Genomic DNA, 16,840 nt, shown 5'->3' on the forward strand with positions numbered 1-16,840 from the left:
TTCCTTCTACCTTTATCATTCGTCAGTATCAAATCAGACTTTCGTTGAGCCATTTGTTTTCAAATTCAGAGTAGAGAAAAAAAAGTTATCCCCCAGTTTGATTTTCTTACATGAATGAGACCTGATCATGTGTCACACGTTCAGCCACTCATGAATTGTTCAGAATCACAACAGGAAGCCCGCCGTTCCATAGAAGAAGCCAATGAAAGTGCTCCTGACAAAAAATCCCGGTGAATGAAAATTGTGCAAGCTATTGTTTGGGTTTCAACAAATATTCGTTTTTGGAAGATGAAGAAACAAGAGACACAACTGAACACGTCTTTGCATTAAAAATGTTGATCGAATAAGCAATCGACAGTCAAGATTACAACATATTTGTGACCCTGTTTGATATGTCCAAAGCTTTCAACACCATCAGAAGACCTCAACTTATTAAAGATCTAGGCAAAATATTAGATGACGATGAGCTACATATGTTTTACAAATTACTGTATAAAATGCAATACACGGTACAAGATGGAAATGCAAGAGGGGAACCATTCGAAACCAACATAGCAGCATCACAAGGAGACTGTGCAAGCGCTCCAGAATTTACTTTCACATTAGCAGTTGCACTCGTGCTGCAAAATCCAGATGCAATCACATTACCAGACAGGCCCAGAGTAAATCACAACCAAGATAAAGAAAACTTCAGCATCGATCTTCAGTATGCTGACGATATTGGCAATATAACCAGCAACAAGAAACACAAGGACACTATAAAACAAGAACTCCCTTTGAAAGTCAAACAAAGAAACCTAAATATCAATACTGAAAAAACTGAAGAATTTTGTGTTGGCACAGATGGCATCAATGAATGGAAGCCGATAAAATATCTGGGAAGTATTTTAGATACCGAAAAAGACATAAAACGAAGGGAAGGACTATCCATTGATGCCTTCAACAAATATGAAAGAATTCTCTGTAACAGACAGACATTCATAAAACTAAAATAAAGAACGCTTAATACATTTATATATCCAATGCTGCTTTACAATTGCGAGATCTGGACCTTAACTAAGAAATTGGAAGAACGTCACGATATCTTTCAAAGAAAACTGCTACGCAGGATGCTAAACATCAAATTAATGGATAAAATAAGAAATGAAGAAATATATAAAAGATCACATCAGACAACCATCACAACCGAAATAAAGAAACGGCGATTAAACTGGCTTGGGCACATGTGCCAGAAAGAACACCAGCAAAATTAGCTTTCAGAGAACATTTGAAAAAAGTGAAGGGTAATCGGGGAAGACCAAAACAGACATGGATCAGACAAATGAATAAAGACCTGAAACCAATAAATAAAACAGTGGATGAACTAACTGAGAATGATTATGAGCGAAAGGAATAGAAGAAAACAGTGGCGAGGCTAATGTCTTGAATTAAGACAGAAGAGCCAGTAAGAACAAGAAGAAGAAACAATTTGTGGGGGTTGGTTTGGTTTTAGCTAAAAAACCGGCCGAGGGAATGACCAAGAAAGTTGAGATGGAGGAAAAAAAGAAGGGTCGAAGGTCTAATGACAACTTTTTCGTTTACATTCCGCTTACTTTTAAAATATTCTCCTAGCTTTTATAAACAAAATGAAACAACGATAATTAGCAAAGAATTTAAGTAATGTCGTCAGCAAAATAATTTCGCACGTTTTTTGAAGATAAACAAACCTAAACTCTTTCATATTTATTTTTATCATTGCACAGTCACAATTCATTAAAAAATCAAATTATTCCATAAGGGGCCACGCGACTCTACTTAATGACATACTAAAGTGGGGAAGTGCTTATAAAAGTAATCTGGAGCCATTAAAATCTAGCCTTCGCAGAGCAGTTAGGGTGATCAATTTTGCCAAATATCAAGCTCATAGTGAACCACTATTAAAAAAAGTGATCTTCTCAACTTTCATAACATGTATAAACTTGAACTTGAAGTTGCTAAATTCATGTTTGATATCTATCATGAAAGCGGTAATGATCTATTCAACAACCTGTTCATTAAAACAAATATATGTCATCAGCATGAAACAAGACAGTCTTCAAATGACAACTTTTCTTTCCCTTTGGTCTTGACAAATTACAAACAAAAGTCAATTGTATATGAAGGAGTCAACATTTGGAATTCCCTGCCATTGCAAATTGAAAAGTTACCAAATAAGTCATCTTTCATAAAAAACCTGAGAAGTTATTTTTTAAAGTCGAATTAACATACTTATTTGAACCCAATTATGAACATGATCAATAAACATATATTACCACCATGCACCTCACTATTGTGTTTTTAGTATAACCAATTAACATCTCTTATTATACTAACCCTATATTATCTTGATATTCCTCCTTTTTATTTTTCATTATTATCTTTAAATGCCAGAAGTGAAAAGTGCTGAAACAATACTTAATTTTGAGGGAAGACCAGAGCAGCTGGAATTAGAAAAAACTAAATGCTCGCCGAGGAAGCACAAGGCTCAGTCCAGGTGTGGGCAAGAATTCTTGGAAAATGGGAGAATAAATTCAAAGAAAGAGAAAAAAGTCAATTGGAAATGATAAGAGAGAGACGAATGCAAGAAGCCACCGAGTATGCCATGCTGGATGAATTCAGGGACACCTGGATACATAGTCGTATGTAGGATGAACACTAGACCCTACGCTAAAATGATGTCCAATGATAGGTACCACATTGTCATCTTAGATTCGTCTCCTGACACCCTTGAACACCACGTTTTATTTAAAATTGAAGACTATAGGTATGCCCAGGAGCGTGTTTCTGAATAAAAAAGTTTCAAGTAAAATTGTGATTTTTTTTGTTCTCTCCTTTAAAAGAATCATAAACGCCTGTGGAATGCTTACACGCCAGTAGCTTCAATTCTTAAAGCAAATATTACAATGCTGAGACTAGCTCGAGGAAAATTTGTAGTCAGATAATAGATTCAACCTTTTAAATGGCTCCAGTCGATAGGTTTCAGACAAAGGTTCGTCTTCCAGCCTTGAAATAAAACTGTCTTATAACCTTATTGTCATTTCATTGATAGATACAAAACCTTCTTTGGGCTGGGCTTCCATCCATACGTTTGCAAGGATATTCAAGGCTTCTGACCTTGTTTCCATGTTGATGGGTCGGTGTTCTTGATATCGTTTTAACAACTGTTAATATAGAATGTACATATATCATTGGGCTGGGCTTGCATCCATAAGTATACAACAAGTCTTCTGTCCTCATTCCCATGTTGATGAGCTGGTGATCTCGATGTCATTATCAAAGGCCACTGCCTTGTCAAACTCTATACGGAAAAGCCCAACCCAACATTTTATAATGTAGAGTATGGCACACCCATCCATTGCGAGGACGGAATACCACTCACTGCCTTGTCAAACTTTAAAGGGAAATGCCCAGCCCAAAATTTTATAATGTAGAGTATGGCACACCCATCTGAGATTAGAAGCCAACATCATTGCGTAGACCGAAGACCACCCACTGTCTTGTCCAACTTTATATGGAAAAGCCCAGCCGAACATTTTATAATGTATAGTATGGCACACCCATCCAAGATTACAAGCAAACATCACTACAAGATTATAAGGTCAGAACGTCCACAAAAATGTATGAAGAGCTAGTCAAAAATCAACTGATATTATTGTTAGGCGTCTGGCACATGGGTATATACGAATTGAACAAAAAACAACTTTGTAAAAGAAATATTCAAACATTCTTCCTATCATGTATTATGATTTCTAAACGATTTCTACGACATAACTTTTCCACATAGCTTTTCATACATGCAACGAAATTGATTACTTCTAACGTGTCTTAACAAAGAGTTACAGGCTCTTCCCTCTGCGAAGCATAAGCTTGGGTCTGAAAGTATTTTGCCACATTTGCCATAGTCCTCCTTCTCAGTGAATGGTGTTATGCACTTTCGAACTGACAACATCTGGCAGTCGCTGTCTGTCTTTTCTACAGGTTTGGTACTGCTCTGTGTAATGAAAATGTCAGAGCCTGAATCAGAGTCTTCCACACCCATCGAACCACTGACAAGTTTTTTCAAAGAGCTGTCTAGTTGTTCTCCAGGTTCCTTAGTTCCTAAAAATGTCAGGCAGAAACTCTGTAACTTTGCTGGGGGAGAGTAAGAGTACAATGGCAGAAAGAGTGAGAGAAGCAAAAGCGAAATGCTGGACATTTGTTTACAAGTGTTATCCAGAAAATGTTATGGAGCTATTGGAGCAGCATAGTGAAGACTTCGAATATCTAATGGCTGCAAGAGTCAACAGCGAAGTGCATTAAAATCTTTTGAGGAGATTTCTTCAAATGCCAGAAGAGGGCAAATCAAGCCGAAGCTGTCCTCAACATAGAAAGAAGGCCTGAAAGACTGGAAATGACCTTAGCCAAGGGATCCTCAAGGCAACATAAGGCTCAAGTCAAGTGTGGGCACAATTTTTTTGAGATTGGTCAAAATACAATTAAAAGAAAAGAAAAAAGCCAACTGGAGCTTATGCGGGACAGACATATGCATGAGGCAACAGAAGATGCCATGTTGGAGGAGTTTGGAGAAGCCTGGCTTCACAGTCAATCCACTGTGGATAGGAGCATTGAACGACAATGGAAGAGTTGAGACAGCGAATGCTTGAAAAATTTCAAAGTGCGAAGCTGCGACCATGGCAGGAAGCTGTTCTTCGCCTAACAAGATCTCAGGGGCCAAGAAAAATTACATTCGTGGTGGACGAGAATGGAAATACAGGAAAGACATTTCTGGCGAAATATATACTGGCCACGAAGAACGCCTTGTATTTCACATCCACATCCTTGCGTGATATTGCATATGCATGGAAGGGCGAGCGGTACATTGTTTTCGACATAAGCCGTGAAAAGTCAGGAAAACTGAACTATTCCACCTTAGAGACAATTAAAAATGGAGTAGTATTTAGTACTAAATACAGATCTTCAACAAAAGTAATCCAAATACCAATAATTATTTGTATGATTAATTCGAGACTGCTGGCAAAAATGATGTCTAATGATAGATATCATATCGTTGCATTAGCAAAATCTCCAGATCCGTTAGAAAGTATAGTAACTTATACTGTAGAGGACATTCGCTATGGCCAGGAGCTTGAGGTTAAATAAAAACGCTACACAAAATGTTGTCGTTATTGTTGTTCTTCCTTAATGGACTTCTTAATACGTACGGAATGTATTTAATATAAAAATATTACTTCGTAAAACAAAACTATGACTGGGATTCTATCCATTTGTGTTTTATAACCGTTGTTTCTCACCATAAGAACATATTCAAGCTATAAAAAATATATAGGTGTTCAATGTCATTGTCCTTTCGCTATAAAATGCAGCAGTTACCAATGGAACTCGTTATCATGGACACAAGCCTCGGCCTAACGTGTCTCACATAGTCGTCCAAAACATGCATGCAGACGTCATCTATGACCATGGAATCAAAGCCATACTTGTCAGCTGTTTTGAATTTCTTCTGGTCGATGTATCCGCCATTTTTTGCTTCACTACGTAGCATGCCAATTGTCAGGAATTGGTATGTCAATGGCCGAGAACCCTTGACATGTAAGAAGAGAAATGTCGTTATAAATCTTGTTGAAAAAGTTAGATCAGATGCTGAAACATCTGCTGAATGCTCTCGACATTTGGCCTCCATTTTCTTATATTGTCCTATGTGAAATGGTATGACCTTTTGTAAGTCTTTCAGTGATGCCCAATGTCCTTTTCTCTCCAAGGTATCAACATCCAATTCTACAGTCCACTGTACACGCATCTTACGAGCAATACATCTTCTGGCGTGTTTCAAAAATACCTCTGCAACCCTAAAGTTTGATAAAATGGAAGCTGACACTCCCTCAAACTTTCTATACTCCATTGTTTCCGACAAAGCATTGATGTAACTAACGCTCCCAGCAAATCCAATAGATTTCTCATCCTCCAAATGTTGTAAAAAAGCTGACAAGCATGCCATTGAAGCCAAATAGTAGTCAATTTTAGGCCCCTCTTTCCCTTCGAGCATAAGATCGTCCCGAGAGTGCTGAATAAACTTGAGGACAGGAGAGCAAATCTGATTTGCGTGTGCCTTCGTGCGAGCACCACCAGTAGAGCTTCACATCCATTTGGCACATGATTCACTGAAAATGACGTCATCTGGAATGAAATTTGAACTACCATCCTTTGACTCGTTGGTCTTCTCGTCACATGCGTTTTGTGGCGCAGCTTTATTATCCATAATATCTTTCGGGTATTCGTCAAAATAGAAGAACCAAGGATGCGAATTTGTAACATGCTTTCTGCAACCTGTTTGACTGCGGAAGCCTTCATGCTCGCAATCACCAATAGGGCACTGAAATATTCCGTGCACATTAGCTATTAACATCAGCCTCTTCTTCAACTTTGCAGCTCCTGGGACGTCTTTCCAACGTACTACCATCGAAGACATCTTCTAGTTTTGTGGCCAAGCTTATAACTTGCAGCGCCTTATATAGGTTGAAACTTTTCAAGAGACATGTGAATTTCATTTTGCTGTTTTATGGAGAAACGTGACTTAACTCAAATAAGCAAAAGAAAATCAGCCCAAAAGTATTTAGCGCATGCAGAACTAAGGAACTTGAGAACGTATATTCAAATTTATGTTATAATGTATAGGAAAAGGGAGCGATCAAAGGTCCGTAATTCCCATAACGGCACTTTAGCAGCATATCCTAAAATTGATGAGACGTTCCTAACACAAAGGAATAAAGGAACAGTTCCCATGGTCCTAAAGACCTATCTTATTACCTTTGTTCCTTTTATGGGGATCTATGGAACATTAGCCAAATGCCAGCATTTTTTACATATGAATTTTTAAGATGCTTAAGGGCTCTCTTTTCGGGAAAAAAACATCAGATGGTTGCATGAGTATGCGGGACATCTGAAAAAAGCGAAGTGTTTGACATTTGTCTACAAGTGTTTTCCAGATGATAACATGGAGCGACTGGAACAGCAGAGTGAAGACTTCAAGTATCTTATAGCGTCAAAGGTAAACAACGAAGGGCAAGCACAATCCCTCTGTGGATATATTATCTTTAAATAACAGAAAGGAGTAAAAAGTGCTGAAACAATACTTAATATTGGTCGAAGGCCAGAGCAGCTGGAATTAGAAATAACTAAATGCTTGTCGAGGAAGCACAAGGCACAGTTGAAGTGTGGGCAAGAATTCTTGGAAATTGGAAAGAATAAATTCAAAGAAAGAGAAAAAAGTCAATTGGAAATGATAAGAGAGAGACGAATGCAAGTAACCACCGAGGATGCCATGCTGGAAGAATTTAGGGACACCTGGATATAAAGTCAGTCCTCAGTTGACAAAAGCATCAAGCGGCAGTATTTTGTTCGCAACTGTAGCAATTGTGCTCAAAGTAAACTTCACCCAAACCATAAACAAGCTCCCCTAAAATCTATTGAAGTTAATGAGCCTTTTGTGTTCTGGGCAATGGATTACATGGGCCCCATCCCTGAAACAGTTCGTGGTAACAAAAATTTACTTGTGATTATGGATCATTTCACAAAATGGTGTGAGGTTTTTCCAACTAAAGACCAGAAAGCCTGCACTGTTGCTGAGATATTAGTATCCAAAGTTTTTAGTAGATTTGGCCTTCCAACAGTTCTTCCCTCAGATCAAGGTCGTAACTTTGAAAGCAATTTAATGCATGAAGTATGTAACATCATGGGTATTCATAAGGGTCGCACCACTGCATATCACCCACAGTGTGATGGCCTTGTCGAGAGACAGAATCGTACACTACAGGATATTCTTGCCACCTTTGTCTCTTCACATAAAGAAGATTGGGACTTGTGGGTTGACTTGGCTGTTTATTCATACAATACCAGTTCACACTAGTCAACTGGTTTTAGTCCCTATGAATTAGTTTTTGGTCGTATTGCTAGAACACCTTTAGAGGTAGACTTAGGGGTACCATTGAAGAATCCTCATAGCCAATCAGAATATTCTACATCTGTTGGAAAACACCTTTTTACTGTCCCAGAGGTAGCTAAGAAAAATCTAGTCAGTAGTAGAAATAGTCAGAAATAGTTGTCTCTAAATGAATGGACACCCCTCCCGGTTGGCCAAACTGTTTGGTTGCGCCGCCCCAAGTCTTGGAAGTTTGGTATGAGGTGGGTTGGCCCTTACAAGATAATTTCTTGTCATGGGGTTAACTATAAACTTCAATCTAAGGAAGGGAAAAGTATTGTGGCTCATCACAACAATGTCAAAACTTGCACTGTTCCTTTTGACAAAGGGGAACCGTTCTGCCCGGTTCGCGAAGCTGAGGAAGTACATTTCTCCCAGGGGAACCTAGAAAGACAGAGGGACTGTTTGCAGGGGGACATCAAAACCTTGACCTTCAACCTTCTACAAAGGCCGGTTCATTTGAGGCAAAATATTAATCCCCCTTTGAGGTTTGGAGAATACATAACTCACTGATCCTGGGTGGAGATTTTAAGAGGGGAGGTAGTGTAATGATCCTTAGCCATTGTCCTATTTGTATGTGTCGACAACCCTGTTGTTTGCGTCATTGCATGCTACATTAACCAGGGCTAAGTCAGTAAGAGTACTGGACTAAGGTTAACGATCAGAAAAAGAGTTACAAAGTACAAGTGTTGTGATCATTATATGTCTCTCTCTGCTCGGATCCGCAAACGTAACAGTTATTTAGATCAACATTAACATTTTTAGATCATGTTTTTTTTAATCAGAATTTTATGGTTTGAAAGATTTCCCCACAAAAATGAAGAGCTTTTAAAAAAATGGCTGGTAGCTATGCGAAGAAAAGATTGGCACCCATCCCAGTCAGCAAGGATATGCGAATGTCACTTTCTTCCCACTGATTACAGTTATGAACCATCTTTACCAGGTGCTGCCTCATTGAAAATAAAATACTTAAAAAAGATGCTGTTCCATCAGTATTTAATTTTCCTGACCATTTGAAGAAAAAAGTAGCACCACCACGATCTGTCCCTAAAAGAATTATTCAATCCAGTTCTGTTGAACCTCCTATACCCAGCTCAAAGCAACCAAGACTGGATCATAATTATGCCACAAAGTCATCCCCAAAGAAAAGCAAAAAAGCTTTATCAAGGAAAAATAAAAGAAAAAGAATTTAATTATAAAAAATCTTCGAAGGAAGAATATCAGAAAGCAAAAAACCATAGGGGCCTTGGTTGCCAAATTAAAACAATATAGAATGCTCTCCGAAGAGTCTGGAAATTCATTTTTGGAAAATTTTGGACACATGACATTGTCATTATTCAAAAACGAAGTAAAAAATATAAATAGGTCAACAGGTTCTTCATATTCAAATGAGATAAAAGAATTTGCCATTTCATTGCATTTTTATAGTCCACGTGCCTATAGATTTGTCCGGAAAGCTCTACATTTGCCACACCCATCAACACTGAGATCATGGTCAGTAAATGTTGAATGTGAGCCAGGATTTTTGCAAAAACCACTTGACTTTGTGGAGCAAAAAGTGAATGAAGGCCAGAAAGACTGTGTTCTTAGTGTTGATGAGATGGCAATAAAAAAACCCTTGAATGGGACAAAAGAAACTTTAAATTTGCTGGCCATGTGGATTATGGGAATTTAAAGGGTGAGCCACTTGATCTTGTTGCATCAAATACCCTTGTTTCTAGCTTCTGGCTTGCAGAGACCATGGTTTGTTCCCATTGGCTATTTTCTAACCAACAGCGTGAATGCAGATATTTTGCAACACATAATTTTTGAGGACATTAACCTGCTAACTGAGAAAGGAGCAGAAGTTCATGCTGTTATTTTTTATGGTGCTCCAAAAAATATAACCTATTCCACCTTAGAGACAATTAAGAATGGAGTAGTATTTAGCACTAAATACAGATCATCAACAAGTTTTTCAAATACCAATCATTATTCGTATGATCAATTTGAGACTGCTGGCCAAAATGATGTCTAATGATAGATATGAGGATAATTATGCACAGAGAGCAGAAAACGTACAAAGACAGTGAAGTTACCTCAGAGATCTTGAGATTTCTTTGCCATTTCGATGATGTATTTAAACATTCTTTCTGTGCAACAAATATGTGGTATAGAACTGCATTTTGTGGTAAAAAATCCAGAGTGGATTTTATATGTTATCGAAGAGCTAGAGCGTGGGAAATATCAATGTTTAAATATGCAATTTATCTTGTATTTTTGGATGAAATCGGAAATTGATGATAATTTTTGAGTTTTTTGTAGCAAAGTAAAGTTATTTGGTAGTTTTATAACTGAGCTTAATGACAAAAATTAGCACTTTTCTGAGTTAATAGCAATGTAGTTTGTTGAGGAAATCGTAATTGTTGTTGTAGACATATTTAGCTATGTGGAGCTATTGCTATTGCAGATAATTGAAGAAGTAATTGTGGTAGTAGCACAGGTTGTATAATATAGAATAATAAAGTATAGTAATTTTGAATATTTTTGCACTGTAGTAATTCTTGCAATTAAAAGCTTAACGAAATTTCTACAGGAGATTCGCATGTGGATTTGAGATACTTTGAACATTTTAAAATTGTAGTGTATATACCTTTGTGATCACTGTTATTAGATTCTATACGCTCTGAAAGTGAAATCTTCGCTGATTGGCTAGCCTTCGCCGGCCTTAGTTACCAGGGAGCAACGGCCTAGTGTTATTGGCCTAGTGTCGAAGTAAACACACAAGAGACCTTGAGCACGAACTAAGAATCGAAAATGCCACGATATTGCTGTTTATTTGGCTGTTTTCATAATCCTTGGGACAGAGACGTTTCGTACCATGATTTTCCATCGAACAAGGAACAAGCAGCAGCGTGGAAAGTTAGAATTTGTAGGGTCGGCTTTGAGCCTTCGAAATATTCGTACGTGTGCAGTAAGCACTTCAAAAAGGAGGACTTTACTGAGCCTTCAAAGGATACACCTACTGTCTACCAAAAGCCAAGACTGAAAAGGGGAGCAATACCGAGCTTGTTTTTACGTGGGGAGAGTAGTGAAGAAGTCAAGTCGCGCTCGACAGCGACATCTTTAAGAGCACTAGAGCCACTGAAGAAAAGCCCTAAGAAGAAATTAGCTGCTAGTGGTGAATTCTTGCTGGACGAAACCGACGCTGAGATGTCCCTACCTCAAGCAGATCACCACCACGAAGAGCAGGGAATGGAGTCTCTCATGAAACAGCTTGATAAAGCTTTCTCAGAAATAAGAGAGCTTGAAAGGAAAGTCTTTACATTTGAAAGGCTTTCAGAAGACGACATGAAAGGATATACAAACTTGTCAAAACGAGCCTTTCTTAGATTAGACAAGCTAATCAATGCATTTAGACCATTGAATTACTGGACTGGTTGCGAAGTAGTCAAAATCAGTGATCAAGACCAGTTATTGATCTTTCTAATGAAACTGAAGCTTGATGTGCCACTTTTTGACATAGCAAAGAGGTATGGTGTCAGTCGCACAACAATACACAATATATTTCTAACATATTTGTATGCAGTGCATGAAGTTTTGTACCAGGGACTGATGAAGCGAATGCCTTCACTGGCAAAAAACCAAGGGAGTATGCCTGAATCTTTTGGAGAAATCACAAATTGCAGGGTTATCATTGACTGCACTGAATTCAGAATCACCACACCAAGGCAAGACTTGAATGCAACTAATTCTGACAAACTAACAACTTGTTCGGCCATCGTGCTGCAATTATTCCAATGTTTTGTTGGCTTTCACGAGAAGCGGGACCGTTGCTACCTGGTAACTATGGCTGATGACGATTAGCCAATCAACGATGACTTCACTTTCGGAGCGTATTACTCCATAGGTGGAAACAATGTGTGGAACATTAGTGTAAATATGATTTAAATGTGGTGCTGTCTTGAATAAACCAGGTATTCCCCTTGATATTTAACATATAGGAAAAAGATCTATTCGCTTAGAAGATATATCTATTGAATTCACATTAAAGTCACCTATTATCGCCACAGGGTTGTTTGGATTAGTTATGCTAGGCACACACGAGAGATTTTAGCTGAGCTAAATGGCATGAGTAACATTTAGCCCAGCCATTTCCCTTACGTGTGCGGCGGTATTTTTGTGTTAATTTTGTCTAACATGCCGAATTTTTAGAAATCAAACTAGTTTGATATTTTTTGTCACTTGTGGCAGTTTGCTCACCGTGTGCGGCCGTCTGAGCATAATCGAAAAATATATGTTTTCATCCAGAAAACATTTACCATAACTTCAAGCAACATCTTACAAACAAGTAATTCAAAAAAGTCATACTCAATTGTTAAAAATGCAAGAAACTGTCAGTTATTTGACAAATTACATAAAAATCTACAAAATGCTTCATTGTTGTCTATGGTTCTATTTCAAGAGCATCATTTGGTTCAAAGGTGTATTGCCTTCCAGTCATCATTGGTTGTTCTGATGGCTGTTCAGATTGTTTGATGTTGGCACCCAACATATGTCAGCGCACCTTGGCCGCATAAATGATATCATCATCATGAGGTTCAATGGAGCCCCCTTATTCCTGGGATCGTTTTTGCAGCTATTAGGCGTTTTTCAACATCTTTTCTTGTCAAATTGTTGTCCTCCTTCGTAATGCAATAGAAGTTGATTCTTTTGACTTCTGTTTTACAAAATTCAAATAGTGCCTCAAAAGAAATAATTTGGTTTGGCATTGGTTGTTGTATGCTGACTTGAGCAGCGAAACATTTAACCGTACCTCCAATCCCATCACATGGGGATTCACCATGGCTGGTGGCCAGGAAATTCCACTCACAATACATTGCAAAGTCTACCTTATGGTGGCACAAGTTCTTGCAGTTCTTAAACTGGACTACACAACCATCAGAAAAGTAATAGACAACCTTTATGTCTGTAGATATCATTTCCCTGATATGATGTGCAGTGGCTTTCAACACATTATATACGAAATGCACATCATGTACCAGGTCATCGTATAAAAAGCATAATGATGCTGATCCAATAACTCGATCATTTCCTTCGTGGTAAATGACTACCGGATGTAATATTCATTGCTTCTGGTTCTAATGATAACCCTGGATCTCATCTTGGATCACAAATTTAAAGTTTTCTGCAAAGTCTAGTAAAAAAATGACTTCCTCCTGATTCAAAGTTCCTTTTACCTCTTCAAATATAAAGCTTGTGACTTTGCAATAAATGAATGGCTGGTTATTTGATCTAGCTGGTAACGCAACTTATCAATAAAATCAGCAACTGGAAGAGTTTGGGAAACAAGTTCAGGTCTGTCCAAAGTTGGTCACTGATGGAAAGTGACTGTATCTTCAGTAAAATCATCTTCATCTTCAACCTCCTTGCCTTCTCCAAATGTTGTTGATTCTGTGAAGATATTGCGCAAGCAATCTTCAACATTTTTCGATTGTAAGACATTGTGCACATCTGTGAATCATGCATATTCTGGAAGTTCTATCACAGAATACCATATCAATCAGGTCATGGTACAAATTTGCAGCATCAAGAAGAAGCTTCAGATTTTTATGAGAAGTGCAGACACACATAATGTGTCCCCTTGGGACCAACTGGGATGCACCATTTTGGCCTCAAGCATGCAAACTTGTAAAACCCAATACATAAAGCAGGTTTTATCATCCTTGAACAAAGAATATAGCTCTTTTATGTTGCATAAAAGAAGTTGCTTTTACTTGTGACTTGTGAAGCAGTAATCCAAATTTGGTTATCATAAAAAAGATTCCAAATCTTCATTGCCATGGTACTGCAATTGTGGCTATGATTGGTACCAATGTCATTAATAACTGCAACAGCAGTTGTATTATCAAACATTAATTCAATGTGTTTGTTTACAAGCTGTGTTTGAAAACTTTTGAGGACAAAATAGGCTGCTAGCAGCTTTAAGGCATTAATGTGATATAAGGCTTCTGCTTGGGACATTGGACCCCAAGAGGAAATGGAGTCAATTGCGGCTCCCCACCCAGAAAGCGAAGCATCTTAACATAGAGTGAAGTCGGGGGGTGATCCTGATATGTATCTGAAACTATCATCTAAATTCAAAAGCCACAATTCTATATCAGATGGGGTAAGTTTACTGATCGCCATAATAGCATCAAAATCGCCCTGAGAGTTTTATCATTTTATCATTTTTGAGTGATAGAAGATGTATTCCCCCAAAAAGAACTGCAGGGAGGCATGAGACCATATAATCAATAGCTTTTGCAGTATCATGAATAGATACAGCACAACAATGTCCTTTCAAATTTTGCAAAAATTCTTTTATCTTTGTTTTACGCTCAGCAGATAAATGAATTGTCATATATATTGAATCAAGAGTAAAGCCTAGATATTTTATTTGCTGTTTAGAAAAAAAATCTGATTTTTCTGGATGTACGACAAAACAAAGGTCTTTAAATTGTCTGATAGCACAGTATTAACACAACCTTCATATGAATCACTTTGTAAATAAATATCAATACCACTTGCAATAATGTGTCCCTGTGATCTTAATGTAGCAACAGGGGGCTTAAGAAGTTAAGTCCTAACAAATTACAGTAATTTGAACACCTGTCTTTACTAAACAGAAAACCGGGATATTATTTATGGTAGTCTTCAGGAGTAAGGATTCAGTAGCTTCACCGAGAAACAGAGTAATCAGGGGGACAAAAGTAGCTGAGGTAGACAAAGAATCTGCCTCAGATGGTTTGGAAATGGATCCCCTAACGACATTTACATGATAAACCCTACAGTCCTCATTTCTATTTGGAGGTTGTGGGGCCTGGAATCTGCCATTACCTCTCCGTGCAGTGCTGTCCTGTCTACCCTGACCTCACAGTATTCCAGAATGTGAATGATAATAATGGGTATAGCAAGAGCGGGTTAATGTCCTACTTGGTTACAATGGCCACAAATTGGCAGAACATCTACTGTTCTATTGGAGTAGGAACAATGAAAGTTACCCCTATTTGGACTTTAAAACTTTTACTGTTCATTGTTTCGATATATCCTGAAACCTTGAACATTAAATATAATTAAGAAAACTAACAGTAGGATCAAAAATATAATTAGGATACAAATACATGCACTTTTGTTGATCTAATTAAGCATTAAACTTTTGAAACCTTTTATTTCCTAGGTTATGATTCAACAAATTCATTCTATGAAAAAGGAAAATTTTCTCAAATTATTCAATTTGAATTTAACCGCCATCCATTGATGCTTGTTTTTCCTCCCTTGTCAGAATTAGAATGACACAACTTTGGCAGACTGTTGGGGCTTCCATTTGTGGAACTTCCAATTCAACGGCGTGGGTCTCGTAAGGATTTGACTGTGTAGGATTTGTCGAATTCCATTTTTGTTTAGCGTTTTTCAGTTCTATCATCGCTTTTCAATTTTACTTGATAACTTGCTATGGTCGAAGCGTGGCTTACATTGATCGTTGTTATAGCATCATATTGTACCACACACAATCTAGTATATTTATGAAATCTGGAAAGCCCTCTGTAAAGATAACAGAGAATTGTACAATGGTTGTTGTCATTTCAGTGGAAAAGCCAGCCAAAGATCTTCAATTCATATTCATACCCTGCAGGAAATATACTTATGAGTTTCGCAATGTTGATGGCTGGAGCCAAAATAAGCAGTTTCTTGTTAGTCTGCAAGCACATGGGTTTATCAGTAATAAGTCCCAGAACCTACCTTCACCATCAGAAGTTCCTCTTTCTTCAGATTCTCTCCTTTTGGGATTCATACAGACAAGAACTAATCAAGTATAAGAATTCACTGTTTCAAATATTGAATTTTGATTTTAAATTGACGATGGCCTTTCATTGGCATCTATCACTTCTTGAAACACTTTTGTCTATTTTTGGCCAGTCTTGTGCTTGCTGTTGCTTTTCTCTACATTCTCTTAAAAGCTCTTCTTCGACATTAGCTGTCAAAAGTAAAGTCTACTAAATGTATTTCATTGAAGCAAGATTTTGGATGTCAATACAGTCAAACTCGTATCTATGATTCAGATCAGTTTGGACCTAGAAAACTATGTACTAAGATCCAAATGAAAAGAGAAAAGTGAGTGGGACTTTCAGGACTGCCCAATTTTATCTGAATTATGCGAATAGGTGACTTATGCGAGTCTGAATTGCGTGAAATTGACTGTCTTGCAAAAAAAATCAGAAAAAAATCAGAAATAAGATGTTGGGCATAATTTCTGGAAAAGTCCATTGCATATATGTTTGAATGGGCGATAATTATGATATAAGACTGGAAGTATAAGAAGCATTTCATGGGCAGGAAATTGTCATTTCAACTCAATGGGCCACAGTGCAAAATTTGGTCTTTATTCAATGCTTTGCCGAACAATACTGAAGATTGTGCATTTTAGCTCATCCAGGTAATGTCACACGTTTTTTTGTGAACATAGAATAAATACATTACAGCTGTAGCTACCAAATTATAAAAAGTGTCTTTTAGCTTGTATTGATGAAATAAAAATTAAAAAAAATTGATCCTTGCAAAATTGGGCCTTTCTTAGAGAAAAGAGACGAGTTTAAACTGTATGTCGCAATCTTGTCTCTGACTGGTGAAGAATTTGCAGGGGGTAAATATTCTAGGCAATACTCTATAATTTTTCCCAATACCCTCATTCATAATTTTTCTTCCCCACGAGGCTTTAATTGAAGGTCTCAAGGTGTTCAGATGTTATCTACATAATTCATATTGCAGTATTGTGGAGAATTTTATTCCTGAGAATTAGTGCAAATGCATAAGCCTTCAGCTATTCTA

General features: G+C 37.6%; 2 protein-coding genes across 2 annotated transcripts; both read left to right on the plus strand.

Annotated features, from left to right (window-relative positions):
- The first annotated feature begins 392 nt into the window (after positions 1 to 392).
- LOC148960604 (uncharacterized) lies at positions 393 to 995 on the plus strand. The gene has a single exon (XM_089116119.1). It carries the CDS (start codon positions 393 to 395, stop codon positions 993 to 995), a length of 603 nt encoding a protein of 200 aa, XP_088972245.1.
- Positions 996 to 10,789: 9,794 nt separating this feature from the next.
- Positions 10,790 to 11,839, plus strand: LOC135690433 (uncharacterized). The gene has a single exon (XM_065207994.2). It carries the CDS (start codon positions 10,790 to 10,792, stop codon positions 11,837 to 11,839), a length of 1,050 nt encoding a protein of 349 aa, XP_065064066.2.
- The last annotated feature ends 5,001 nt before the right edge of the window (positions 11,840 to 16,840 follow it).

This window comes from Rhopilema esculentum, chromosome 1, assembly GCF_057945365.1.
Source record: "Rhopilema esculentum isolate cy_ngs chromosome 1, ASM5794536v1, whole genome shotgun sequence".
In the NCBI taxonomy this organism is placed as follows: Eukaryota; Metazoa; Cnidaria; class Scyphozoa; order Rhizostomeae; family Rhizostomatidae; genus Rhopilema; species Rhopilema esculentum.

What these genes read in the sequence shown, in the direction of transcription:
- LOC148960604 (XM_089116119.1), top strand. Translation starts at nt 393, where the DNA reads ATGTCCAAAGCTTTCAACACCATCAGAAGACCTCAACTTATTAAAGAT.
- LOC135690433 (XM_065207994.2), top strand. Translation starts at nt 10,790, where the DNA reads ATGCCACGATATTGCTGTTTATTTGGCTGTTTTCATAATCCTTGGGAC.